This window comes from Hemicordylus capensis, chromosome 6 (genome assembly GCF_027244095.1).
Source record: "Hemicordylus capensis ecotype Gifberg chromosome 6, rHemCap1.1.pri, whole genome shotgun sequence".
Taxonomy (NCBI): domain Eukaryota; kingdom Metazoa; phylum Chordata; class Lepidosauria; order Squamata; family Cordylidae; genus Hemicordylus; species Hemicordylus capensis.
The window spans coordinates 50,259,219-50,284,533 of NC_069662.1; the positions used below are offsets into that span (position 1 = coordinate 50,259,219).

Consider the following 25,315-nt stretch of genomic DNA (forward strand, 5'->3'; position numbering starts at 1 on the left):
TGCAAAGAAGATACCTTTGGCTTTAATACAAAGAAATGAGGGTTGTAACGCTCCCAATACAGTGTTAAGCCTTCACAGCATAAGCCAGCTTTAGTGGGTAGGGCTAGACCAAATTGTACCCACACACAACATAGAACTTAATTAAAAATAGAGGCAGGAGGCCTAAACTGCAGCTGATAGTTTCCCGCTAAAAGCAGGAAGTATCTCATGCAAGCTAGGTTCATAGCAGCATTCTGGAAACTTGCCCCTCCTGCAAGTGTGCATATGCAACTGACCCCCACCAGCCTTTTTTTTTTAAACAGGACCCTTGGTAGTGTCCAGAAGCTGGAGTCCAAATAGTACAGTTATGGCCAGATGTCTTCAGAAGATGGCTCACTAATATCTAGTTCTAAACTACATATGACTTGGTGTGGCGAGGAAAGGTAGCAAGCATTCTATTTGCTCAGCTTCACAGAAGGGAAGTAGTTAGAGCGAGGGAGCAAGGAATCATTGATTGCACAGAATCAGCATGTGCTAGTCATTCCAGCCATGCTTCCTAAAGCAGCAGCAAATTAAAACAGGCATATACACAGGCTAGAAGCCCCTTTCCTCCACCATGAGGCTCAGAAGAAGTCTCTTAACTGCATGAGGGCAAAGCAGTAGCCTCAGTAAAGGAAACTAAGATCCTTTCTGAATCATCAGCATGTTGCCAGTCATGATTGTAGAGAAAATATGGTGAATATGCAAGCAAGTTCCTTCTAAAGAAATAGAAGCATTGTCCCAATGTTCTCTGGCTTCTAATGATTAGGATCACTCAAATGATCCCTGTTACCTTGCTCTTCTATACAAGCCCCACAATTGCTTTCTACCATGTCTTCAGAAACATCCAAATTCTGCAGCTGTAGAAATTGTGGAAGTAAATATTCAAAATCGAAGTCCCCACCAGTATAGATGTCTGGATAAGCGCTTTCCCTGTCATTCAGAGGGTGTTTTGTTAATGCATGAAAGTACAAAACAAAGAGGGTGCAGGTTTAAGTTGCCGCTGAATCCTCTCCTCTTGCATCGCTGCTCATCGTCCATACATTCCAAAAACAAGGAAACTGAAAAATATGGTCACCCCCACCAAGGAGATAGTGGCAGGGGCTGTGAACAACTGCCGGTAGTTGATGCGGAAATACCAGATGACAGCCAGCATCACCATGAAAACGGGAATCATCAAGTTGCCCATACTCAAAGCAATACCCCGTGCTTCCGATGGCACAACCACTGTGTCAGGAATGGCGGAGATGGTGGTTTGAGATAGGTGACAGTGGATTACACAGTTGTCCAAGATGTTGAGGGAGCGGAGAGTCCGAGCCTGGTCTTGGAGGAGTTGGCCCTGGTAGATAAATTTCATCTGATTTTCCTGACCTGGGAAGTATTTGCTTTAGAAAGAAGAAACAGAGGCATATTTGTAAGAGAGGGCAAAGGCTGATGGGATGCTTGTAAAATAAGCAACAAAGCATCTCACTGTCCAAAAGAAAGAAGGTGCTTTGCATAATTGGGAATAGCAGCTGCCATAGGGAATGAGGAAACTGAGGAACTGTGTGTGAAAGGAAAAATGCCAAAGAAAAATAAACAAGGCTGCAGCATGTAACCTGCCTCTTGTTAACAGAGCTGCTGTCCAACACATTTCATGCTACATACAGTCATCAGGGCTTAGTAGCAAGCTCTGCTCACAGTAGCAGATGATGCAGCAGTTCCCTGCATAACCCTGTTTGAACCACCTGGCGAGTTAGAGTGACTCCCCTCCCAGATTCCATCCGCAGTCATCCACTCTGCAGTTGACAGAAGGAAGCAGGTACAGGCTTGCTTTGGACAGACTTAGTATTATTTTGAGAGAAGAAGAAAAGCTAAGAAACTCTTTCTTCCTCAGCTGCCAGTCAGTTTTCAGAGATGAAGGAATCTAATGGAACAAAGCCATATATATACCTTACACCCAAGCAAGAGCATTTACCTGCATCTTTCCCATTGTGTTCTGCCTTTTCAAGAGTCCAAACTCTCAAGCAGGGATACAAATTTTGTACTGGCAGAACAACTAGCCATTCTAACAAATAGTAATAAGATGATGCTGGAATTTGATAGCAATCATCTTAAATGTTAATTGCAAATATGACAATCACATCTCCCTCTAATTACCTGCTAATTATGCACTGTCTGTCAAAACATCTCCTCTTTTGCCCAGTAACATCCATGGATGCTCCAAGTGTTCATTTCAAGTAATAAAATACTTAATGAGACTTTAAGAAACTTAAAGAGTACTTAAGAGAGTGCCTTCTCTGTCATGAACCCCATCGCCTATTAAGATCATCTGGAGAGGTCCGGTTATGGTTGCCACTGGCTTGTTTGGTGGCAACTTGGGACTGAGCCTTCTCTGTGGCGACCCCAGGGCTCTGGAATATGCTCCCTGCTGAAATAAGAGCATCTCCTTCTCCATTTGCTTTTAGGAAGAACTTCAAGATGTACCTGTTTTCCCAGGCTTTTAACTGAAATTTAAATTTTAATATACTTAGACTGTTTTTCTGTTATAAATTAATTTTTATATTGTTTTAATATTATGTTAACTTGTACACCACCTGGAGATTTCCAGATCAGGTGGTCTAGAAATACAATAAATTAATTTTAAAATTCCAGTGCCACTATGGGTGTATTGAGATGTCAGTGACTTACACATTACATTATTAGCGAGGATGCTAGAGTATGAGGGATTGTTAGCAGGTGTCATTTCTGTTAATGCAATGTTTAAATCAGCCTGAGCAGGGCTGGATAAATATTTCAGCTATTCTAGAAGCTGGGTCTTTTTTTCAGGGCTCCATAACAATCAGGCTATAAGTCTGACATAAGGCTGAATAAAAGTTCCAGGAAGCAGCATCACAGGTTTAAGTGGCTGAGCAACCAGGCACTGGGACTACCCCAGCCCTGAGTCTACTTCTCTGATCCAGCCAATCCATTGGACCAGATGTACAAATGGCTGCAGGATAGGAAACAATAGCTAGTGTGTTGGATGTCAGGGGCAGGAATGTGAGCCAAGTCTCACGTCTACCACAAAGCTGCTTGAAGGCCTAAAGCAAACCACTAATCTCTCAGCCTCAGCTTCCCCAACCACTATGAATATGACCTGTCTTTCACAGCTGTTACAGACTGTATATATTAAGTGTTCTGAATTGCTCTATAAATGTTATGTGATTGTTGGACTGCATCTGGTAATGCAGCCACACTTTACTATGTATTTGTGAGCCCTTTGGGGACAGGGTTCCATCTTGTTTGTTATTTCTGTAAACCACCCTGAGCCATTTTTGGAAGGGCGGTATAGAAATCAAATGAATGAATGAATGAATTTATTTGTTGAATTTCTATACCGCCTAATATAGAAATCTCTAGACTGTGTACAGATTAACACAAATATAAAACATTTAAAATTCATAACAGATAAATCACAGGAGATAAAAACACAATAAAATTTAAAAATTAGATTTCAGTTAAAAGCCTGGGAAAATAGGTACATCTTTAGGGCCCTGCTAAAAACAAACAGAAGGATATGCTCTTATTTCAGCAGGGAGCGTGTTCCAAAGCCCTGGGGCAGCCACAGAGAAGGCCCGGTCCTGAGTTGCCACCAAATGAGTTGGCAACTGTAACCAGACCTCTCCAGGTGATCTTAATAGGTGATGGGGTTCACAACAGAGAAGGTGCTCTTTTAAGTAACCTGGACCTAAGCAGTTAAGGGCTTTATAGGTAATAACCAGCACTTTGTATTTTGTTCGGAAACATATCGGCAGCCAGTGCAGACCTTTTAGAATTGGTGTTATATGATCACTGTGGGTAAACCCAGAGACCAATCTGGCAACCACATTCTATGCCAACTGTAGTTTCTGAACTATGTACAAAGGCAACCTCACGTAGAGTGCATTACAGTAGTCAAGCCTAGAGATTACCAGCGTATGTACCACCATAAGGTCATTTGTCTCCAGAAATTTCTGGAGTATCAGCCAAAGCACTCCTGGCCACAGCCTCAACCTGAGAAACCAGGGAGAGTTTCAGACCCAGGATCACTCCCAGACTACCAACGTGATCTTTTATGGGGAGTGAAACGCCATCCAGAACAGGCAGATCTAAACCATCTCTCGGATCCTGACTCCCTACAAGACAGTGCCTCCGTCTTGTTTGGATTCAATTTCAGTCTGTTATCCCTCATCCAACCCAATATCGCCTCCAGGCAGGCACTTAATGGGGGGGTCACACCATTTCCTGATGAAGTTGGTATGGAGAAATAGATCTGGGTGTCATCAGCATATTGATAGCACCCCAGACCAAACCTCCTGACAATCTCTCCTAGCAGTTTCATGTAGGTGTAAAAAAGCACTGGAGACAGTATGGAGCCTTGTGGAACCCCACATATTAGCTCTCACTTTTCAGAACAGTTTCCAAGTGACACCATCTGGAATCTGCCAGAGAGGTAGATGATGGAACCACTGTAAAACAGTGCCACACTATCCCATCTCCTTCAAGCGACCCAGCAGGATACCATGGTCAATGGTATCGAAAGCCCCGAGAGATCCAAAAGGACCAGCACAGTCACACTCTCCCTGTCAATCACCAATTGGAGATCATCCATCAGACTGACCAAGGCAGTCTCAACCCCATAGTGCACCTGAAAGCCAGTTTGGAAAGGATCTAAATAATCTGTGTCATCCAAAACTGCCTGGAGCTGAGAAGCAATCACTCAGTCACCTTGCCCAACCAAGGAAGATTAGAGACAGGTCTTTAATTAGCTATCTCTGAGGGATCCAATGCAGGTTTCTTCAAATAAGGTCTAATAATACTTGCCTTAACATTAACCAACCACAGAAAAGATGGCTTTTTATGCCTTTGTGGCAGTGTGTATGCCAAAGGCTTTTGGCATTTTGTGATAAACTGATCATTGAAACAGTGATCCCATAGATGCTGACATCCTGTATATCAAAGAATTTCCCACCACCACCTATTGTCTGAGCTAATATATGTATGGTGTGTCTATGCATATAAATGCTTTTGGATTTAATTTTGCACTGATAGTTTTATATTGTTGTGGCTTATAGCCAAACAAATTAATTCCCTTACTTACCTTAATGGCAAAAGCAAATTTGTGGGTACATCACTCTGCATGCACATTTTTCATTTATACCCCACCTTTTTTCCAACATGGAATTCAAGCAGCATACATGGGCAGTACCCAAGCAGTCACCCATCCAGACACTGACCAGACCTAGACCTGCCTAGCTTCAAGGTGACAGTATCATATGCTCTCTGTGTATCATGAACCCATACCCTGGGAACAGATTTATCCTGCAGTTCTCAGTATGGAAACAGTAATTGTTTACTAAACCATCTATATATGCAACTGTTCAAAGAAATAAGGGGTAGCAGTGGTAGTCACAGTCATTTCCAATGACACTCACCTCTTGAGGATGCCAACAGTGTCCTCCGGCCTCACAATAGCTACCTCTTCTGTGTCATTGAGAAATTTGAGGCGCACTTTGATAAACCCTGGGTTGGGCCCACAATCCTCTATGACAGGCAGAGTTTGAGGAACTCCCTGGTTCTCCTGGGAAGCGGCAGCACTAGACAAGGTCCTTTGGGGCAAACCCTGAATGTCCAACAGATGATCTAAGGCAGCATCTGAGCCACTGCTGCTGTCTCCTTGCTCAACTGCAGGGCCGGAGTCAGAAGCAGGCCCCTCTTCTGCCTTCTCTTCAGCACCTTCGGTGGCACCTTGGGGCTCAGACTGTTCTGATACCACTGAATTCCCCACGTAGTGTTCAATAGGGCTCAGGCGGATCACCGATGAGTCTCCAGTGGCCACAACTGTTCCCAGAAGCTGGTTGTTGCCTTCAGCAACATATGTAGAAAGCCAAGCCAGGACTAGGGCCATGATAAGGACAACCATGCCAGCCACAACAGTCACCTCATCCCCCACACCTTCAATGATGGTCACTTCAGGAGGCTCCATCTCTTGGTTTTAGCTAAAAGGGGGAAAGATAGATAGAATCTCAGTTTGAATCTGACGGAGGAGGTAAATTCAGACATCAGACTCAATTTCAGACAGTTTCACTGAAACTAAAGCAGGAGAGAAAAGACTACAAGACAGGAAATTGAGCTTTAATCTATGGCAGAGACACTGGTCATGTTCAATATACCCTTTCTTCCTTAAAAGTAAACAATGGGCATCAGAACCAGCGGAGTTCAACAGATAGTTCTCGACTCAGGGCCTTAGGAAGTCCATATCTCAGATTCAGTTCTCCAAATGAAAACTAGGAATGACTGACTTTTATCAGAGGGATATTGTGAGGATGAACAAGGTAAGGATTTTTCATAAAATGATTAATAAATAACCAAAGAGGAACAGGTGATCTAGAAAACTGAATGGTTAGAATTGCACAGTGAAGCACACAATCTTGTCAGTATATATCAGATGTCTATTTTTAAAAATGTGCATTTTCATGGATGTAGAGACAAGCTTAGTTGTTTCAGGGCTGTACCTGCAAACAACTAATGAATTAGACAAGACATCTAGTAATAGTTTTTTTGCAAGCACGCAGGCGCGCGCACACACACACGTGCACAGGAACCCAACCTATTATGCCAGAATCTAGAGCACAGAGTTTATAAAGCTGCAGCTAAGGCAGAGCTTCAGTCCAATGTGATCCAATCACCCAGTGCAACATGAGTGGATGAGGTTGTGCCCAATCGTTTGGAGCTACAGTATCTGCCAGATGTGAATTAATTGCGACAGACAATTGTGAGTGGAGGTTTCTTCCAAGAGTGAGTAGAGTTTATTATTTTGTTTTTATTTTAAAACATATATGGTACCCCACGTGGTTCATACAACCTTAGAAACAAAATAATTAAAATACAGGTATAACACAATGGCAGACCATTCAACAATAGCAAAAACTCCAAGTCTCATCAGATCCTAAACTAGAACTCTGGTAACAGAACCAGCTTCACTAATTTTCTAAAAGTCATGAGGGAACTCCATAATGAAGGTGCCACTACTCAAAAGGCCCTAACAGGAGTTTAAAAGCTTATTTATGTTCATTAGATGAACCTGCTTTTTAACTCCTACAAAGGCAGGGGGGGAAAGGCAATGGAAATGCATAGATAAGATTACAGCAGAAGTTAAATAGTGCTTCAAGATCACAAAACTGTCTGGTTTACTCCCCTGGTTATTCTGTGGTTGCCATGGGGGAAGAAAATTCCCCGAAAAGTGGGTATTCTTGATAAAGTAAGTGTAAACCTTGGAAATAATGCACAAAAGCCACTGGTGTTCAAACTCCTGGATTGTTTTAATCATTCATTTTCATTTTTCAAGTAATAATAAAATAGGAAGATGTAACAATGCAAGCAAATAAGAGTTAAATAAAAAGTGGGGAGATTAAATCACCAAGGAGAAAATATAGTCTTAAATAAAACAAGAGCAGGAATTCCTCCAAAACCCTCCCCTCATTTCAGATAAAAATCACAAAATTGCATTTAAACAACATACACCAATGTGGTCCTGACATCTCAACAAGTGTAAATCAAACAACATACCGGTATACTAGGCCCAGGACAGATCAATATTAAGAACCTCCATACATGCGAGGAAAAGTAACTAAACAATTTCTTTTTTTTATTCTCATAGGAGAGAAGCTGTGCTTTTCAATGCCTAAATAGTTTAGCTACTATTAAAAGACACAACATTAAGTCTTTAGAGATGGTATATTATTATTAACAAAATTAAGTGGGCATAGTCCTGAATCCTTAGGAACCTGGGACCCCTAAATACTACCACCTTAAGATATCCTCCTCCAAATCTAAACCTTTAGAACTACTCCAGCACATATAGAAGAATTTACCCTTGTTTCCACAACTCTTTCTGTGTTGACGAGTTACAGTTCCCTAATTCTGTCAGACACAAGATTCCAATGGACCAAAATATTTTATATGATTGCTTCCCTAGTTACATAATTGTAGAGATTTAGATTCCCCACCCCTGCAAACTCACCAAGGGAGATTTGGAGTCAAAGTTTGTGGAATGGAGCTCTAGTTTTACCACTAGGGTGTAATTTAAGACATACCTCAACCTCTTGCCTTGCTGTGTTAATCTCTTTACCTGTCCAAACAAAAACAAAACAAAACCTTGTCCAGATAAGAAAGGTTTCCATTTGTAAAACCAGTTTTGTCACAAAACAGAATTTCTTTATAAAGTGCCCACGGCAAATTAACTGACAAAAACAAGTCACAATGCTGCTTCAGGATTTGCACTGTTTTCCTGTAAGCACTGATTGTGTTCTATAAATAGCTTGGTTCAATATTGTGAGTAGAGGACAGAGTGCTGAACTTGGATTAGGGAAACCTGGGTTCAGATCAGCCATTAATGCAGCTCACTGGGTGGCCATAAACAATCTCTCAGCCTAATCTACTGCATGGTTTTGTGAGGATAACATAGGAGAGAAAACATGTGTACCAGTTTGAGCTCTTCAGGCAAAGGGGATAGAAAGATACAACTATATACACAGCTATGTCTAAGACAGCCTTTCCGCACTGTAAGCTTGCCAACTTTTTTACTGGTCCTACTCTTGTCTTAGCAGCAACGCAACATGCAGAAATTAAGCAAGTGAAGCAGTTCCCACCACATATCTCCATGCCAGGAAAAATGTTACAATTCTGTCTGTAACGTTAAAGGCTCAGGACAAGGACCAGTGGGGGGAAAGGTTGCAAGCCTACCTCCCCGTGTTCTACAACTGATCCAGAGCACCCTTTTAACCAGGGCCAGAAAAGCCCCAAGTACTTAAACATATCTGTGGCTAGAACAACCACCCCCTTCTGCCCCCGCTCAGCCTTTGATGGCCATTTGAGAGAGATCCACTGTGAACAGAAAAATGTAGTAAACTGTTTGTCCACACATAATAAGGAAGGTAGGAAGGAACAAATGCCTTCGAATGATAGCAGAAGTTTGTTTAACCATCATATCAATCTAGTCTTCCCATCTGACAGTGTTCATCTCCCATCCCCAATCTTGCATGGTAGAAGGCTCACATTCATATCCTTATTCAGCCATAAAGCATAAATCCTGGGGCAGTCATACCATTTCAGCCTAATCTTTCACAGGGTTGTTGTACGGATAAAATGGCTAGAGAACCATGCATGAGCTCCTTGCAGGAAGGGTGAAATTGATGATGATGATGATGTAGTTGCCCACCCCTCCTCGTTCTCAGCCTCCCAACAGCCCTTTCAAACGGAAGTAGCTGCTAGAAGGCTGGCTGAGAGCTCCCTAGTCTGTGCATTAATGTTAACTACACTCTGCTTTCTTGAAGCTTACCTTAACCCTCCTATGAACACTTCAATAAGCAGGCCCTCAACTCTTGTTCTCCAGCACTGCTTATTTTCCTCCTGTATAGTACCATTTCCACTGAAATGTACCTTTCTTATACAGACTTCTGTAAGCACTATCCTAGCTTGCACTCACATACCTACACAGTGCCAAGATGTACAGTTGCGGCATGACATAAGAACAGTCCTGCTGGATCAGGCAGAAGGAGGCCCATCTAGTCCAGCATCCTGTTTCACACAGTGGCACACCAGATGCTTCTGGGAAGCTCACAGGCAAGATGTATGTGCATGCCCTCTCTCCTGCTGTTGTTCCCTTGCAACTGGCATTGAGAAGCATCATGGGTTCAGAGGGGGGAAATGCAGTCTATGCAGTGCAAGAAGAGGCGGGGTGATGAGAAGCGTGAATATAAATAAGTTTAGAACTATAAAACTGGGAACATTGTCCAAATGAAGTTAGAACAGTAGCGGGGTTAAAGCCGTATATTGACGGGGGTGGCGGCACACAACAGTGTATAAGAGGAGTAGGAAGGAACTGAAGCAGGTACTGGGGGGGGGGGCTTACAATGGGGGCTATAAAGCGGGGGGTCATCGACTCTGCAATGGGGGAGACGAAGATTTCTCTTCTTTTTGAGTGGCTAGAGGGATGGGGGCTAAGGAGGTGGGGTGGGGGTGCCGTACGACGCTGTCACTCACCGTTCCCTTCCTCAGCTTCTCTCCCCCCCTCACACGCTCAGGAGGAAAAGTCACGTCACTAACGCCCGCCGTGTACGTCGCTTAAAGCTGCGCGAGACTGCCGGGAGGCGGGCTGGTTGCCATGGTGGCGGCGGCGGCACAGGACCTACGGCGGCCCAGTCCAATGACGTAAAATAGAATGCGCCGAGGGCCTACAACTTGACTAACTGGTTTACTTTTTTTTTTTTTTTTTTTAGTGTTGCTGCCCCTGTTCGCCAAAAGCGTGGGCGAGCGCGTGAAGCTCGTTTCCCTAGTAAATTATATCAACCAACTCGTACCGCCTCTTCTTTATCCCCCGTAAAACACACCGAGGCCAGGACCTAGCGGCGTTGCTAGCACCAGACTTTTTAAAAACCCAGACATGAACTCCATTGCCTCCATGGGCCTTTTCCTAGTTCAAAGGGCAGAATCTCCCTTTTTAAAATATTTGCCCGACGGAAGTGAGGGCTGTCCACAGCAATTAATGGAAATATCCAAGACATCACTGGGATTTGGCAAGGATTGTATCCCCTCCTACTCTCACTCCCTCACCACGACGAACAAAAAAGGTACCAGCAAAGAGAGGAGTCGGTTCTCGAATTCAGGTTTGATTTCGTGTGAAAAGCTTACGGTTTTTAACATGCAAAAGTTTATCTGTCAATGAAAATATTGCCCAAATCCCTCTATTACCGTGGGAAGGGCGAAAATGAAAGAGTTACTTACAGGCTTACGATCTCTTGCATTGTTATTACAGGATAGAAGTGAGGCTGGTTTGGATTCCCAGCCATCAGTACCCCATATGCAGGATACTACAGGGTATAGCAAATGTCCATCTCCTTAAGTTGTGCCTGTAGACAATCTTTTCTCTTAGCCTGAACCAGGCACTCAAATGTATGCAGAACCATCATGCTCAGGTTAGCACCCTGCAATTTTAAATGTTCCAAGAATTAAAATAATTTTTTTTACACTAAAAAAAGCGGGGATTCTCATCCTTCGTTCTACCTTTTGTTTTGCTTTGCTACTTGACACCAAAGTGGATTGAGTGGTAGGACATGATGAGTGCTACTTCCCACCCAACCCACAAAAGAGATGGGCAAGTAGGCAATTTTAAACAAAGTGTTAACCTTTTCCCCAAAAACCCATAGAATCCTATGGAGTTTTTTGGGGAAAAGTTAAAAATTTAACCTTGTTTAAAATTGCCCTTTTTTGTGTGGGTTGAGTGCGAAGTAGCACCCATCATATCCTACCACGCAACCCATTTTGGTGTCTAGGAGCAACCCATGGGGAATAGGGTGTCCGAGTTTCCCCATTGTTTATTTTATTTAACATATTTGTATACTGCCCAAAACCCAAGTTCCCAGGGCAGTTTACAAAACAATAAAATGGTTTACAAAAACCAATAAAAAGATTAACACATAAACAATTAAAATTTAAAAAGTTAACTATTAAAACACAACTAAAACAATATCTAATGAAAAGCCTGGGTGAACAAATGGTTCTTGACTTCCCTTTTAAAAGCTGTAAGAGATGGGGAGGCTCTTATTTCAGCAGGAAGTGTGTTCCAAAGCCTCAGAGCAGCAACAGAGCAGGCCCATCCCTGAGTAGCCACCAGACGAGCTGGTGGCAACTGCAGCTGGACTTCTCCAGATGATCTCAATGGGCAGCGGGGTTCGTTACGAAGAAGCTGTTCTCTTAAATATCCAGGGCCCAAGCTGTTTAGGGCTTTATAGGTTATAACCAAAACCTTGTACTTTGCCCAGAAACTTATCAGCAGCCAGTGTAGACCTTTTAAGATAGGAGTGATATGGTCTCTCTGAGATGACCCAGAGACCAACCTGGCTGCTGCATTCTGGACTAACTGCAGTTTTCGGACTATGTACAAAGGCAGCCCCACACAGAGCACATTGCAGTAGTCATAGGAGGTGACCAGCAGATGCACTACTGTTCTGAGGTCATTTATCTCAAGAAATGGACGCAGCTGATGTATTAGCCAAAGCTGATAAAAGGCATCTCTGGCCACTGCCTCAACCTGGGACACCAGGGAGAGTTGTGTGTCCAGAAGCACCCCCAGACTGCGTACCTGTTCCTTCTGGGGAAGTGTGACCCCATCCAGAACCGGCAGATCAAAATCATCTCCCAAATTCTGACCCCACACAATAAGTACCTCCGTCTTATCTGGATTCAGTTTCAGCTTATTACCTCTCATCCAGCCCATCACTGCCTCCAGGCAGGCATTTAGGGAGGTTATGCCTTCTCCCGATGATGTTGACATGGGGAAATAGACATGGGTGTCATCAGCATACTGATAGCACCCTGCACCAAATCTCCTGATGATCTCTCCCAGCAGTTTCATGAAGATGTTAAACAACATTGGAGACAATACGGAGCCCTGAGGGACACCATACCGAAGTTCAGTTTTTGAAGAAAAACAGTCCCCGAGAGACACCATCTGGAATCTGCCCGAGAGGTAAGAGTGAAACCACTGCAAAGCAATGCCTCCCACCCCAAACCCCCTCTGACACTCCAGAAGGATACTATGGTTGATAGTATTAAAAGCCGCCGAGAGGTCCAAAAAGACCAACAGAGTCACACTTCCTCTGTTAATTCCCAATTGGAGATCATACATCAGGCTGATCAAGGCAGTCTCCACCCCATAGCCCACCTGAAAGCCGGTCTGAAACTGGTCTAGCAATACTTGTTCCCTTTGGCCAAAACACTTGAAACCTTTCAAGGTGTTCCATCAAAACAGTTGGCTCAGTCACTGTTTAGAAGAAACGTTTCAGCCATTTTGCTTTTTGTTTCAAGCAAGAAACAGAACGCAAAATCAGTTTTGTGAACATCCCTAAGATAGAGTAACCTCAACAACATTTCAATTCAGCAGACAGGATATATAATGGGACAGAGCCTATAGGCAGAAATTAGATGGCAAATGTTGTACTGGTACACTCTGGGGCCATTGTAAGTCAACAGTGAAGACCTGAATATGTCCGATATGTTTAAAGTTACTCAATTTGTTAGTTTAAATTGATTTAGATGTCCAAATGTTCAAACAGGGCAACCACTGATCAATTAAAAGCCAAGATGTTATGTCTATCCAATGCAGCTTTATCCAACTCATTTTTACACTTCACAGAATCCTAAGGCAGTAATAATATTTCATGAGAGGGCTTTAAGCAACTGGCAGAATGACAACAGCAGCAAAGCAAAAATATATTCTGAATTTTTAAATATTTCCTTGTTTAGACCAGTGTGTACACTACTTTGCCTTAAAACTATACATTTGTTTGAGGAAAGATGACATTTTGAAGTAAATAATGGCCATGTCTTTTATAGAACATAAAGCTTCTAACATTTTAAAAGCTTCAGAGATAGAGACAAAATAATGCAAAACATAACAGTACACATAACCTCCAGAATGGAGCCAAGTATAATCCCAGTAATTCTCTTAAGTACTTTTCAGTGCTGGCCTATACACATTCCTCTCCCTCCCTCCTCCACCCTCCTTTTTCGTTTCCATTTCTAGTCTTTCAGACATCTCATTTGAGATAGCCCTCCAATGGGAGACGTAGGTAGTCTTGCAGAGAAGAGGGCAGTTTCAATTGGGCAATGCCCTGGTGACATCGTACCCCCAACTGCTTCCGAACAGCACAGCGGGCCAGATGTTGCAGTGGGCGGGGCTGGTTCACCAGCCAAAGGGCTGAATCGTAGAACGTCTGGTGCTTCTATCAAGATGGAGGGAAAACAAAACAAAACAGGTGAGGCTTCACATCCTTTCCCCACCTTTGTAGCAGAAGCAGTCATGTGTGAATAGAACAGCTCCCCATGAAGAAGCTCTTCTCCATCAGCAACTGAGAACTACAAATTTGCTTTCTTGCTCAGAAGTGATCCTGCCCAAAGTTGCAATTCTAGGCTTGTAGCAGTAAGAAACACCCAGATTAATGATGATGAGGTTATCAAAAACAGGATGGAATCCTTCAGTGTCTCTATCTGGGGTTATAATACTATTAAGAGTTATGCTTTGTATTTACATATCACTTCTCTAATTGCTCACTTTACAAAATTCATACTAGCCATGGAAATATCTTTTACAGCCTAGCAGTACACCTATTAGTACAACAGCTATGAATGTCAGACCTTGCTTCTGACAGTCCTGCACATCCTTCATTTTTGCAGTCTCCACTGCTGTTTCAAAGTTGTGCCTGCCCCACCTCTCTCAATTTTATGTGCCATATGACATCACAATTGCCTTAGGTGTTGGTAGAGAAGTCACAACTTCTCTGACTAGGACAGCTTAGCTACTCTCATACAATGATTGTGGGGGGTGCAGGCCTGCCTTGGCTTCAACCATCAAATTGTTTAAGAGATCACTTTAGACCAGGCCTGCTCAACTTAGGCCCCCCAGCTGTTTTTGGACTGCAACTCCCATAATCCCTAGCCACAGTGGCCAATAGCCAGGGATTATGGGAGTTGAAGGCCAACATCTGCAGGAGGGCCTAAGTTGAGCAGCCCTGCTTTAGACCTTCCTTTCTTAATTCCAAGGTTGATAAGCATCCTGTGTAAAATCAAACTCCTTCATCTATAGCCTAGTATGCGCTGTGGTGGCAAATATGTTCCAGGCTGGACCACAAGAGAGCATTCATGTAATGGAATGCTCTTCCTTCCTTCTATCCATCCATCCATCCAAAAAATAAAGACATACAGATAGATAGTCTTCCACATACAGAGCAACCATGCCAGGGAGAATTGTCCAAGTCTAGCTTTCTCCCTGGCATGCTGTCTATGCAGAAATGCTATCCCATTTTTAAAAGGCCATCTATTCTATTTTTTAAAAAATCCATCAGGCAGTCCAAAGTGGCACTTGAACAGTTTTACCACCATATCAAGAACTAGGCCTGAAAAAGATGCCATGGGTTTTCAAATGAGAGCAAAGATTAGTTGAATGGTCCTGGAGCTCTTCACCAAAAAGGGACAGGCAACAATCTTTCCTGCTTAGGAGCTTGAGAGGGAACAGCTTGTCCCAGTTAATTTGCGGTGGCGCTAAGATTAGAACAATAGACTTTGCCACCAGCTTTACTAGTATTGCACATTTTATCGATTGACAAGAGTGAACAAGGCACTCAGAACAGTACAGTACAGAAAAGCGAAGCTCTGCAATGCAGCTAAGACAACTTATTTCTGTATGTTAGCTGGACATGCTAAGGATTGGAGGAAGAAATCAGGGATCAGTTGGCAAGTAGAGGAGGGAGTCAGGAGGATGTGTGTGGAGGCATGTAGCCTGGGCAAGGCTAGATACAGGAAGAGACTCTGGTGCTCAAAAGGAAGAAGAAGATTTGTTTAACTGAGAAGGTGGTGGCAGTTCTGGCATAGGCAATGCTGTGGCAGAAGGCACAGAGATAAGGGTAGGAGTCAGAACAGGGCTTAGTTTTCAAACTGCAGGGGGGTGGTGTATGCGCTGACTGATTCTCTATATAAAAATAATTACTTACTGAAAATAATTGCTTACTTATAGAAGAGAGCTGGTCTTGTGGTAGCAAGCATGACATGTCCCCTTAGCTAAGCAGGGCCCGCCCTGGTTGCATATAAATGGGAGACTAGAAGTGTGAGCACTAAGATATTCCCCTTAGGGGATGGAGCTGCTCTGGGAAGAGCATCTAGGCTCCAAGTTCCCTCCCTGGCTTCTCCAAGATAGGGCTGAGAGAGATTTCTGCCTGCAACCTTGAAGAAGCCGCTGCCAGTCTGTGAAGACAATACTGAACTAGATAGACCAATGGTCTGACTCAGTGTATGGCAGCTTCCTATGCTATGCTGACATCTAGTTTTCTGTGTGGAATTTTTTTGTTTAAATATGGAGAATCAGTTCCACACATGCAGCCCTGAGAAGGGTTCTAGTCTAATCTTCTCTCCTCCATTCTCCAAACATTGCTGTCCCATCTAACAGGAACACACAGTGAGCTCTTCAATTGCAAAAATGGGGAGTGAGGAGATAACTGCCTTGGAGAAACTACCTGCCACACTTCAGGAGGCACAGATCCTACCCAGGAATCACAGGACAGGATCCGATCATAGGAGTTCAGAATAACTTCCAAAGTTTGAGGAGACAAGGCGCAAAACTTCAACATCTAAGAGCAAAGGCATCAAGGAGAGGGGGAGAGAGAGAGAGAGAAACAGATGTGTGAGTACCTTAAAGAGAAAATTATAAACGCTCATGGGGGGTGGGGGGTGGAATGCTGTTTATACCTCTAAAAGCCTGCAAATATAGGCTTGAAAGTGTGAACTCCCAAGAGATAGGTGTCCAAAAGACCAGGGTTTCCATGCAGAGTGTTACCTTAGCCTAGAACTTTTGACATATGCCCAGGCACACATGTATGTGCATGCTACATTTTTCTTACAACTGGTACCTGAACATTTTTGTACTACAGCTCATCCAGCATCCTACCAGGTTAGTGATCTACTAGCAGGCTTTGGATGCTAAGGTTAGTACCATGTTAATGACCAGTCATTCATTCTCCGCTACTGAAGCATTTTTGCTTATTTCATTTAAAAATACTGAACACATCCACCAATTCACCTTTCTGAAAGATTCCCAACATGGCACACACGAAACTACTTTCCCACGAACAAGGGGAAGTAGTTTCCCTTCTCTGTGAGAAACCTCTTCCTACTGAGGAATGTGCACAAAAACGTTCTCCAACCCAAAGGACAGCCCAGTTTCAGGAGATCATAACCTGTACAGGCAGAACACCGCTGAAGAGAAGCGAAGGCTCAGCCCTTACCTTAGGATTGACAGGAGCCGCTCCATAGCTGAGGAGAGTGGCTATAACCTGCTCGGGCTCTCCCTCCAGGTAATCTTCCACTGCTTGCAAGGCACAATCCATCGGTGTGTAGCCAGCACAGTTACTAACGTTGGCATCCGCCCCATGCTGCAGCAGTAGTTCCACAATGCGGATATGGCAGTTACTGCAGGCGTTGTGAAGGGGTGTGTGGTTCTTCCTGCCAGCCACCTGGACATCAGCCCCACCGTCCAAGAGTCGCTTCACTACCCGGTAGTAGCGGCCGGCCTCCTCAGGGCTGTCGGCGCTGGCGCAGGCTGCGTTGAGAGCCGTCTCTCCCTCTCGGTTTCTGTGGGCAATGTTAGCTCCGTAGCAGAGGTAGAGCTTCACGTGGTCATCTAGGCCGTACTTTGCAGCCACCTGAAGTGGAGAAGCACGGCGATCTTGCGTGTACTGGTTGACCAGAGCGCCATACTCCAATAGAAGCTGGGCACACCTGGAGGGCACAATGAGTAGTGCTGTTGAAATAAACACTTACCGCATTTAAACAACTGGAGCCTGATCTTAGTTTTTTTTATTTTATTAACAAACAAACTTCTAGTCGTCATGGTTGCTGAAATATATGCCGCCAGCGCTGGCAAAAAGCTTTACCGTTATTTAGGCAGCACATCAAGTCAAGTTTATTATTAAGGTCCATGACCAGAAAACAAACAAACAAACAAGGAATAAAAACAATACAATAAAAATATACAACATCAAAATAATAAATTACATAAAACTGAGTTACAAGGATGGCAAGGTCATACACAGCTAAGTTTATCTCGTCTCATTTTACATGCTGCAGCACAGAATCTTGCAGTCCTCACATCCATGGTCTGCATAACTACACATCATTTCTCCTCAATACCTCCTACAGACAACCTTTTTCTAATACCTCCTCTCCTCCACACCAAGCTAGTATGGTGTAATCTGGGGTCAGAAGACTCTGGAGAAGAGTGCTGCTGCTGACTGTCCCCAAAGACCAGCACAAAGTGAAAGAATGACCCGTTCCCCACTCCTGAGTCTTGAAAATATAGAGAAGGGGTGAGGTTGTTTACTCACCTTGTGCGATGGCTTGAAGACACCCAGAAGTGGCAAGACTCGCTACTCCATGCCTGGAAGTAAGTAAGAAGCTGATCCCTTCTTACCCAATCCTCTATGAATGCCAGAACTCTGCAGAGGGTTCATATCTCCAACTCAGCATAAAAATGAGACACACCTTTCTCTTTCAGCATCCTTCACAATAAGCAGTGTGCACACATTCTTTTGCCAGTCCAGCTTTTACATTTTTTTTTAATCAGGACCCCAGGTATGCTATAATTGTGCACAATTCAACTGGAAAAATCTCAACCTCCATTTACACTTTTTAAAGCAAGTTTCTAGTCCATATGACTGCAAAGGTGGACTTGAAATTATGTTGGCAGTGTACCTGCTACAGTCTAAAAAGTCAGGAGAGGTGACCGAATGAGATTTGCAGAGCTGTAGGTAGGGCTTTATTACACTATGTATTCCATGCCCTTCCATGATTAACAGAACTAGAACAAACTATGCAAGAAAGTATAGATTGCAGATAAAATTAAATCAAGAGTATTTATCTTATTTTGCATAGTTTGTATAATTTATATAAATAGAATTTCTAGTACATCTGAAAAAAGTTAGTCCTGCATATATTTTTTTGTATGTTTTCAAAATAATTTGTATTTGATTTAGCACGGGAGAAGGAAATGCTATTGTAGTTTAATAGATTTTTAGCCTACCTTTTAGGTACACTATCTCACAAGGCAGCAGAGTTTAATTAGGGAGCCCCTGGATCTACTTATCATTAGTCTTTATTGCCATTTCTCACAATAGGGTGCTTTCATCATATGGCTTGAATCCTTCTTCAAGCCACAACAGACTCACTCCCTCCCCCTCCCCTCCAACTTTCCAGACATACGGCAAAGTCTCCTGGGTGGTGCACAGGTGCAGTGGGGCCAATCCTTCCTCTGAGAGCATGTTCGGGTTTGCACCAAAGCTGAGGAGTAGACGAGTACACTCTGCACGGTGATGGGCACAGCTGTCATGAAGGGCAGCTTTTCCACCAACTATAGCATCGACTTCAGCCCCTTGCAGGAGTAGATGCTTCACACAGTCCCGGTAGCCCCTGGCAGCTAAGATGCGCAGTGGAGAGGTGTGCTTCTTTTGTGGGCTCAGCACCCACAGGCCTGTAGAACCTACAAGGAAGGAGAGATGAGACTCATCAATGCAGAGATGGCACATTGTAGTCGTCCATAATTCTGGAATGCTGTGTCAGCCAATTAAGCTGATTTGCAATAGGTTCAGAACAAACCAAATTCTTCCTACAAAGTGTAATTAAATCTGGGGAAATCATGCCATAAGGTTTAGTGACGGGCCCTATGTTAGAAAGCTTATCAGAAAGGTGGTGGCTTAAACAGGACTACCAATCAACATGATGCTTTACAGAGTAATATAGGCAAAAAGATAGGTCTCTGCTTAAAGCTTATCATCCCAAATTAACTAGTGTGGGAAAATAAATCCACAGAAGAGCTATGGGTCATGATAATTAAATGGAACCTCCATGTTCAGAGGCAGTATTTACTTCCCCATAATACTCAGATCACACAGGAGGTTCACAGCAGCTTACAAATTCAGAAAGAACTAACCTATCTACCAGCAATTAAAAGCCCAATTAACACACGCTAAAAGTAGTACATTTCCTAGATGCATGCATGTCATATGTGAGCTTTGTTAGCATCCCTCCAATTATCCGATGGTGGAAACAAAGAGCAAATGATCACCCTGTCCATTATTCCCAGCTTGCAAGCTTCCAGAAACTTTAGCCAGCCAGATGCTAGAGCCAGAAATGTGGCCCCTTGGTTGGACTGAGCATAGACTGCTTTGATAAGAAAGTGCTTTTTCACAAGCTGCTCATAACCGGAAGTCTACCACTATGTTCCAGACTTTGGCTTGACTAAAGGGGGCTGGGAGAGAAGAAAAGAGCGTGCACAACTTCTGGTGATGCTGGAATTAGGTGTCAGAAGAGCTGGGAAAATATTGGCTGACATCTAGCACAGCACTGTGTCTATAAAGTTGTGCTGTACTCCCTTCAGTGGCGGTGTCCGGGCGGCGCAAAATGGGTGGCCGCCCGTGCAAGCTCCAGATGGAGAAACCTGTGGACAGCCTGCTTGCGCAGTTGCCCATTTTGTGCAGTGCAGATGCTGCCTTTGAGGGGCACAGCAGTTCCATAGCACAGGTTTACAGAACATAACACTCTGCTGGATGTCAGCTAATATTCTAAGAACAAACAATACCTCAGTCATACGGTCCCCTGTCCCCCAAGGGGGCTCACCATCTAAACAGAAACACAAAGTGGGCCACAGCCACTGGAGGGGTGCTGTGCTGGGGATGGAGAGGGCCAGTTGCTCCCCCACTGCTCAGGAGAAGGAGAGGGTCACCACTTTGAAAGGGGTCTCTTGGCTCAGTTAGCCGAGGTAACAACTGTTTATATACTGCTTCTCACCAAGCATTTCCAAAGTGGTCTACACAGGAGGTTGAAACACTTGAAAGCCCTTTCACAGGCGTCTCCCATTTGGATGGGAGCATTGAGAGGTGAGCAGGGAGGAGAGCTGGTCTGGTGGGAGCAAGCACGACTGGTCCCCTTAGCTAAGCAGGGTGTGCCCTGGTTGCATGTAAATGGGAGACTACATGTGTGAGCACTGGAAGATATTCCCTTTAGGGGATGGAGCCACTCTGGGAGGAGCATCTAGGTTCCAAGTTCCTTCCCTGGCAGCATCTCCAAGATAGGGGGAGAGAGATTCCTGCCTGCAACCTTGGAGACACCACTGCCAGTCTGTGAAGACAATACTGAGCTACGGTAGATGAACCAAGGGTCTCACTCAGTATATGACAGCTTCCTACATTCCTATGTTCCACACCTAGCATAGGGGAGTATTGTAACTGGGCAAATGTGTTATAAGAACTTGGGTCTAGAGAGATGAAGGCCTGGGGCGAGGTGGCTGGAGGGAAGGGCAGCCAAGGCAGGGCCAGATTAAAGTCTTTGTAGACCCAAGGCACTCTCATAATTGCAGACCCACCCACCCCCCAAGATAGATCTGTAGATATATATTTATGTATAATGCTATAGGTTTGCTTTGTGTACAATGTATAGGTCCCCTAATATGTCTAGTGTGTCAGAATGGGCATCTGCAGGACTGGATTATTCATTAGGATAATTTCCTCACAAAAAGGTGTATTGGAGGTGGGATAGGGAGGGGAGAGGAGAGTTTGGTGACATGTTTTCCAAGTGTTAAGATTGCTTTTAGAATGTATTTTGCCACTTTTGGAACAAACTGTGAAGGGGAGCATGCTTATTCAAAGCTGAAGTTTACAGAGAACTTTCTTAGGTCAACCATGGGACAGAAATGACTATCTTGTCTTCACTTGCACTACCCTCAATTGAGAATGAACTTTTGCAAAATTTTAAACTGGAAGATGTAGTCCATGATTTTGCTAACAAAAAGAGCCACAAAGTTAACATTTAATGTGTATTTACTTAAGTCATTTAATGATTTACTATCATTAAACTACATTCAGTTATGCAACACTTTACATTGTACTATTTTGTTATGCTGTTAAAATAACTCAATTAAAGCAAATTATTCAGTTTGATGTAGCAGTTCTCACTATTTTGATTCATCCGAGGTTTGTTTGAGTCTAAAACTTTTGTGTAGGCCCCTGGGTGCTTCATAGGCCCTAGGCACTGTGCCTATTGTGCCTAATGGATAATCCAGCCTTGTGTCAAGGGCCCCTGCCCCGCCCCCACCCCCAAGAGAGCTCACAATCTAAAAAGCAACGTGCAGCTTTCAGAAGAGTGTTGGGCCTGTTCTATCTTTCACTCCCAAGTCACATAGGGCACTAGTGAGGCCCAAGTGAGTGTGTACTGTGTACTCTACTATAACCCAGAATCCTCCACAATACACTGGGTTCCCTTGGCAGACAAGTCAGTGTGGAAAGGGTCCCCTAAAGGTGGGAAATCTGAAAACTATTGAGCTAAGTTTTCAGTTTACATTAAGCCCTTCTACAAGAAGGCTCCCATTCAAAAATGTAGCAATCCTTTTATTCACAACCCTAAAGATTTATTTGACATCGAGAATGCACCAAGCTTGAGGCAAGCCAGAGCTGACCCCAGCTAAGTGAATGAAACCACATGCTACAGAGGGAGGAAGAGACCCAATTAAAGGTCATCTATCTCCTGTAGTGGCCAGCTGGATGCCCCAGGAAGCTTACAGGTAAAGCTAATAATCACCTATATGATCCCCAATATCTGGTAAGGGGGTATCCTGAAACTTCATTTTTAGTTCTCCTTGCTCACTGCCTTCTCCTACATGAATTTGTCTAACCCTTTTTTAAAAGCACCTATGCCACTTTACAGTACCATGAACAGACTGTTAAATTTATTGCATTTACTGTACCTTGAACGGTAAATTGGATGGCCCATAGAAAGTTTTAAATGCTAGTTTATTGAAAGAAATCATTTTTATAAGCTTAGTTAAACAGAAAAAATAAAAGAAAGAATACAAGAGACTGCTGGTTTTGCGAACATTATTATAAGAAAGGTGCAAAAGAAAGAGAATGTGCACACAGGGGAGAAAGGGGGTATTGTCTGCTTCCTTCCCTCTAATTTCTGAAAATTGTAGTTTGGCCAAGGTGCCCAAAATTTCCCATTAGAGATTCTTAGTACAGCACTCTCACCCTGCAATTCCATTCCCAGAGTTCCTAAAAAGAAGGAATGAGTGCTAAATCAGCATAGCTGCAACATGAATATGCCTTGAGAAAGGCAGAGGGAGATTTTTTAAAAGGCATGTGTGTTGAAAAATTACAACATGGGTCTTATGTTGTATGTAAAGGATAAAAGTGGGTGCTGGTTCTAAAAAGATTGGAGACTACTGCTTATCAAGTATACTGGACATAAACATAGGACTGAAAGCAAAGAGAATACAGCAAATGCCTTCTGCTCTGCCTTATTGTTAATAAACAGTGCCCCAGAGACTTGTTACAATGAGTTACAGAAAGTTCACTGTTTACAAAGGCAGAGGATTCCACTTGAAGTGGCAGCTTCTCAGTTCCACATGTTTCTGATGCTGATGTTCATATTTGTGCATTTTGAGGAGGAGATAATGGTTTCCATAGGAAACTGCCTTATGAAAAGTCAGACCATTTTTCCATCTAGCTTAGTATGAATCTGGAACTGGCTCCCCCAGGTTTCAGCAGGAGTCTATCACAGCCCATCCAGGAGATGGAGATTAAACCTGGGACCTTTGTCATACAAAGCAGGTGCTTTACCACTGCCCTATTCATTTATTCACTCTACACCGTTCTTACCTTTCCCCCGTTTTTAAGATTCATTTTTAAAGAAGTGTTTGCAATGCAGTGCGTATAAGGAGATTCTTGGTTATTTAAGCCTCTCGTCTTCTGAGCTAGGAAGTTTCGAACATAGATTCTACTTTCCCCTCTGGAATCAAGATTCCTGCACTCCAGATCTTCCTTCCATAACTCAAATGAAGGGGCACACATCCCCTCCCAAACTGAGGCAAAGTTCAAAAGAAAGCCACACTGAATCGCATGCGGTTGACGGAAACCACCTTCTTTCTACAGTGGGCCATTCATCTTACCCAACTCGGTCGACCACACCAGCTCCTCTGTAACTGTCTCCACAATTAAGTTGGCAGTAGTTTCATCCTTAAAGATGTGTCGAACTCTTGGCAGATCTCCTGTGTAGAGGGCATTGTGAACGGCAGGATCCCTGCAGTACTGAGGGCGTCGTGAGGGCTTTGGGAGATATAGGAGGCTCCTAGGAGCTGGCTGGTACCTCCGACTGACACTTTGTCGAGACGCAGCCCTCCGCCGCTCGTCCAACTCTAACATTTCCCGTTGCAGACGCAGGGCGCGTAGAGTAGAAGAGGTGAATACAAACGTTTCCCTTGACATTCTTCTTTAGTGGCTTAGTTTGCACACCCAAACCGTAACCAGTTCAGAAAGAACACCTGCACCTAACCGCAGTTTTTAAAAAAGGTACCATTAAGAGATCTCACCAGCCAGCACAAGTACTGTTTACTCAGGAGAACAGCTCAGCCTTGCCTGGACTATAAATAGAAAGGAATATTCATCACAGCAGCAAAAATATTTTCTCTCCCTCAACTGCAGTGTCATCTTCCTTTCTGGACCTCCGAGCAATTAGCATGTTGGTGAACCTGTGAAAGAAAGCTGAGCAGAGTAAGATAAAGCAACAAATAAGCAGGCAGCTGTTTGCCCTCCCCTCCAGCAATGCAAGACACCTTCTAAACAAAGTTTGCTATCTGGATATGCAAAGATAGGCAAAAATGCCTATCTTTTTCAAGATTCAGAAACAGATGTATAAAAGGGTTGCAAGCTTTTGAAACTTTTCCTCATTCTTGTCTAGATTGAATATCTTCCTGCAGAACTCCATTTAAGAGACCATCAGTTAATTTATACAGAGAGAGGAACTGGCACTCAAGCCTGCTAAGGTGGGCTACCTTGAAGAAACCCATACCTCATCTCAGACATGGGTAAACAGGCTGGCCTGAGGTTATGCAGGAACTCTGCACATGGACAGCAACACTTTACTTATTATGGTTACTTCAAAATGTACCAGCAACAAGACCTGGTTCAAATTAAGCCTTGTGGATGGCCTATGTGTTAAGGGATCTCTAGGTTTCTGAGCCACAGCAGGAAGCCAGAAGACATGGAGAACGGAAACTATGTTTGCTAGTTTAAACAGTTAGCCATGGAAAAATAAGGAACACCCTGCAGGTTTGTGTGGTGTTTTCTAAAGTATTAGAGTTTTACACAAGTTCTTAAAATGGATCCTGCAATAGCTTACGTGCTTCATATAATAAAGCACAAATCCTAGTCTAATCTTTGACTAATAGCTGCCTGGATCTACATATGCAACAAAGTTAAACGGTAGAGTTAGGAGGGGCTAGAAGAAATTGAATCACTTCAGATGCGGGAATGACTTTCTTAAATAATCCCATATATAAAGACTTTCTACTGTTAAGTAGAAAACCAGCAGAGCAGAAGGCTGGGCTAGTGGCTTCCTTCCTGCAAGGCCTGTTTTCTTCTGGCAGAGTGCTTTTTACAGGGAAGAGCATTACTGCAGAGTAGTATTAAAGAGAATTAATATCAGATCTAGGACACTGCCTTTTGCCAAGCCAGACCACTGGTCCATCTAGCCCAGTACTGTCTGTCCTCACTGGCAGTGGCTCTCCAAGGTCTTGGGCCTTTCCAGTTGCTATCAGACATTATTGTAACTGGAGATGTCATGGTTTGAACCCAGGACCTTCTGCATGCAAAGCACATGCTCTACCACCAAGCAGTCGTTCTCTTCTCATGTAGCTTTCTTTCAT

General features: G+C 43.6%; 2 protein-coding genes and 1 long non-coding RNA gene across 12 annotated transcripts; 1 reads left to right on the top strand and 2 right to left on the bottom strand.

Moving 5' to 3' along the window:
• On the bottom strand, positions 1 to 14,245 carry TMUB2 (transmembrane and ubiquitin like domain containing 2). Of its 5 annotated transcripts, none has more exons than XM_053260019.1 (3): positions 14,215 to 14,245; positions 5,454 to 6,017; positions 1 to 1,403 (listed from the first exon to the last, which is right to left on the bottom strand). In XM_053260019.1, exons 2-3 carry the CDS (start codon positions 6,002 to 6,004, stop codon positions 1,049 to 1,051), a joined length of 906 nt encoding a protein of 301 aa, XP_053115994.1. In that variant the 5' UTR covers positions 6,005 to 6,017; positions 14,215 to 14,245; the 3' UTR covers positions 1 to 1,048. The 5 variants fall into 5 exon arrangements, with proteins under 5 accessions (XP_053115994.1, XP_053115989.1, XP_053115990.1 ...); XM_053260014.1 differs by lacking the exon at positions 14,215 to 14,245 and adding an exon at positions 10,063 to 10,219; XM_053260015.1 differs by lacking the exon at positions 14,215 to 14,245 and adding an exon at positions 9,510 to 9,820.
• LOC128329225 (uncharacterized) lies at positions 10,200 to 21,561 on the top strand. 4 transcript variants are annotated; one of them, XR_008309575.1, is made up of 4 exons: positions 10,200 to 10,649; positions 12,425 to 12,547; positions 13,604 to 13,835; positions 16,019 to 21,561. It is a non-coding gene; the product is annotated as an uncharacterized LOC128329225 (long non-coding RNA). The 4 variants fall into 4 exon arrangements; XR_008309574.1 differs by lacking the exon at positions 13,604 to 13,835 and having other exon boundaries at positions 10,200 to 10,685; XR_008309576.1 differs by lacking the exon at positions 13,604 to 13,835 and having other exon boundaries at positions 10,200 to 10,685; positions 12,428 to 12,547.
• Positions 13,617 to 24,207, bottom strand: ASB16 (ankyrin repeat and SOCS box containing 16). 3 transcript variants are annotated; one of them, XM_053260004.1, is made up of 6 exons: positions 23,561 to 24,196; positions 18,826 to 19,102; positions 17,952 to 18,062; positions 16,854 to 17,346; positions 16,086 to 16,199; positions 13,617 to 13,802 (listed from the first exon to the last, which is right to left on the bottom strand). In XM_053260004.1, exons 1-6 carry the CDS (start codon positions 23,874 to 23,876, stop codon positions 13,617 to 13,619), a joined length of 1,497 nt encoding a protein of 498 aa, XP_053115979.1. In that variant the 5' UTR covers positions 23,877 to 24,196. The 3 variants fall into 3 exon arrangements, with proteins under 3 accessions (XP_053115979.1, XP_053115981.1, XP_053115980.1); XM_053260006.1 differs by lacking the exon at positions 16,086 to 16,199 and having other exon boundaries at positions 23,561 to 24,207; XM_053260005.1 differs by lacking the exon at positions 17,952 to 18,062 and having other exon boundaries at positions 23,561 to 24,147.
• Positions 24,208 to 25,315: the final 1,108 nt, after the last annotated feature.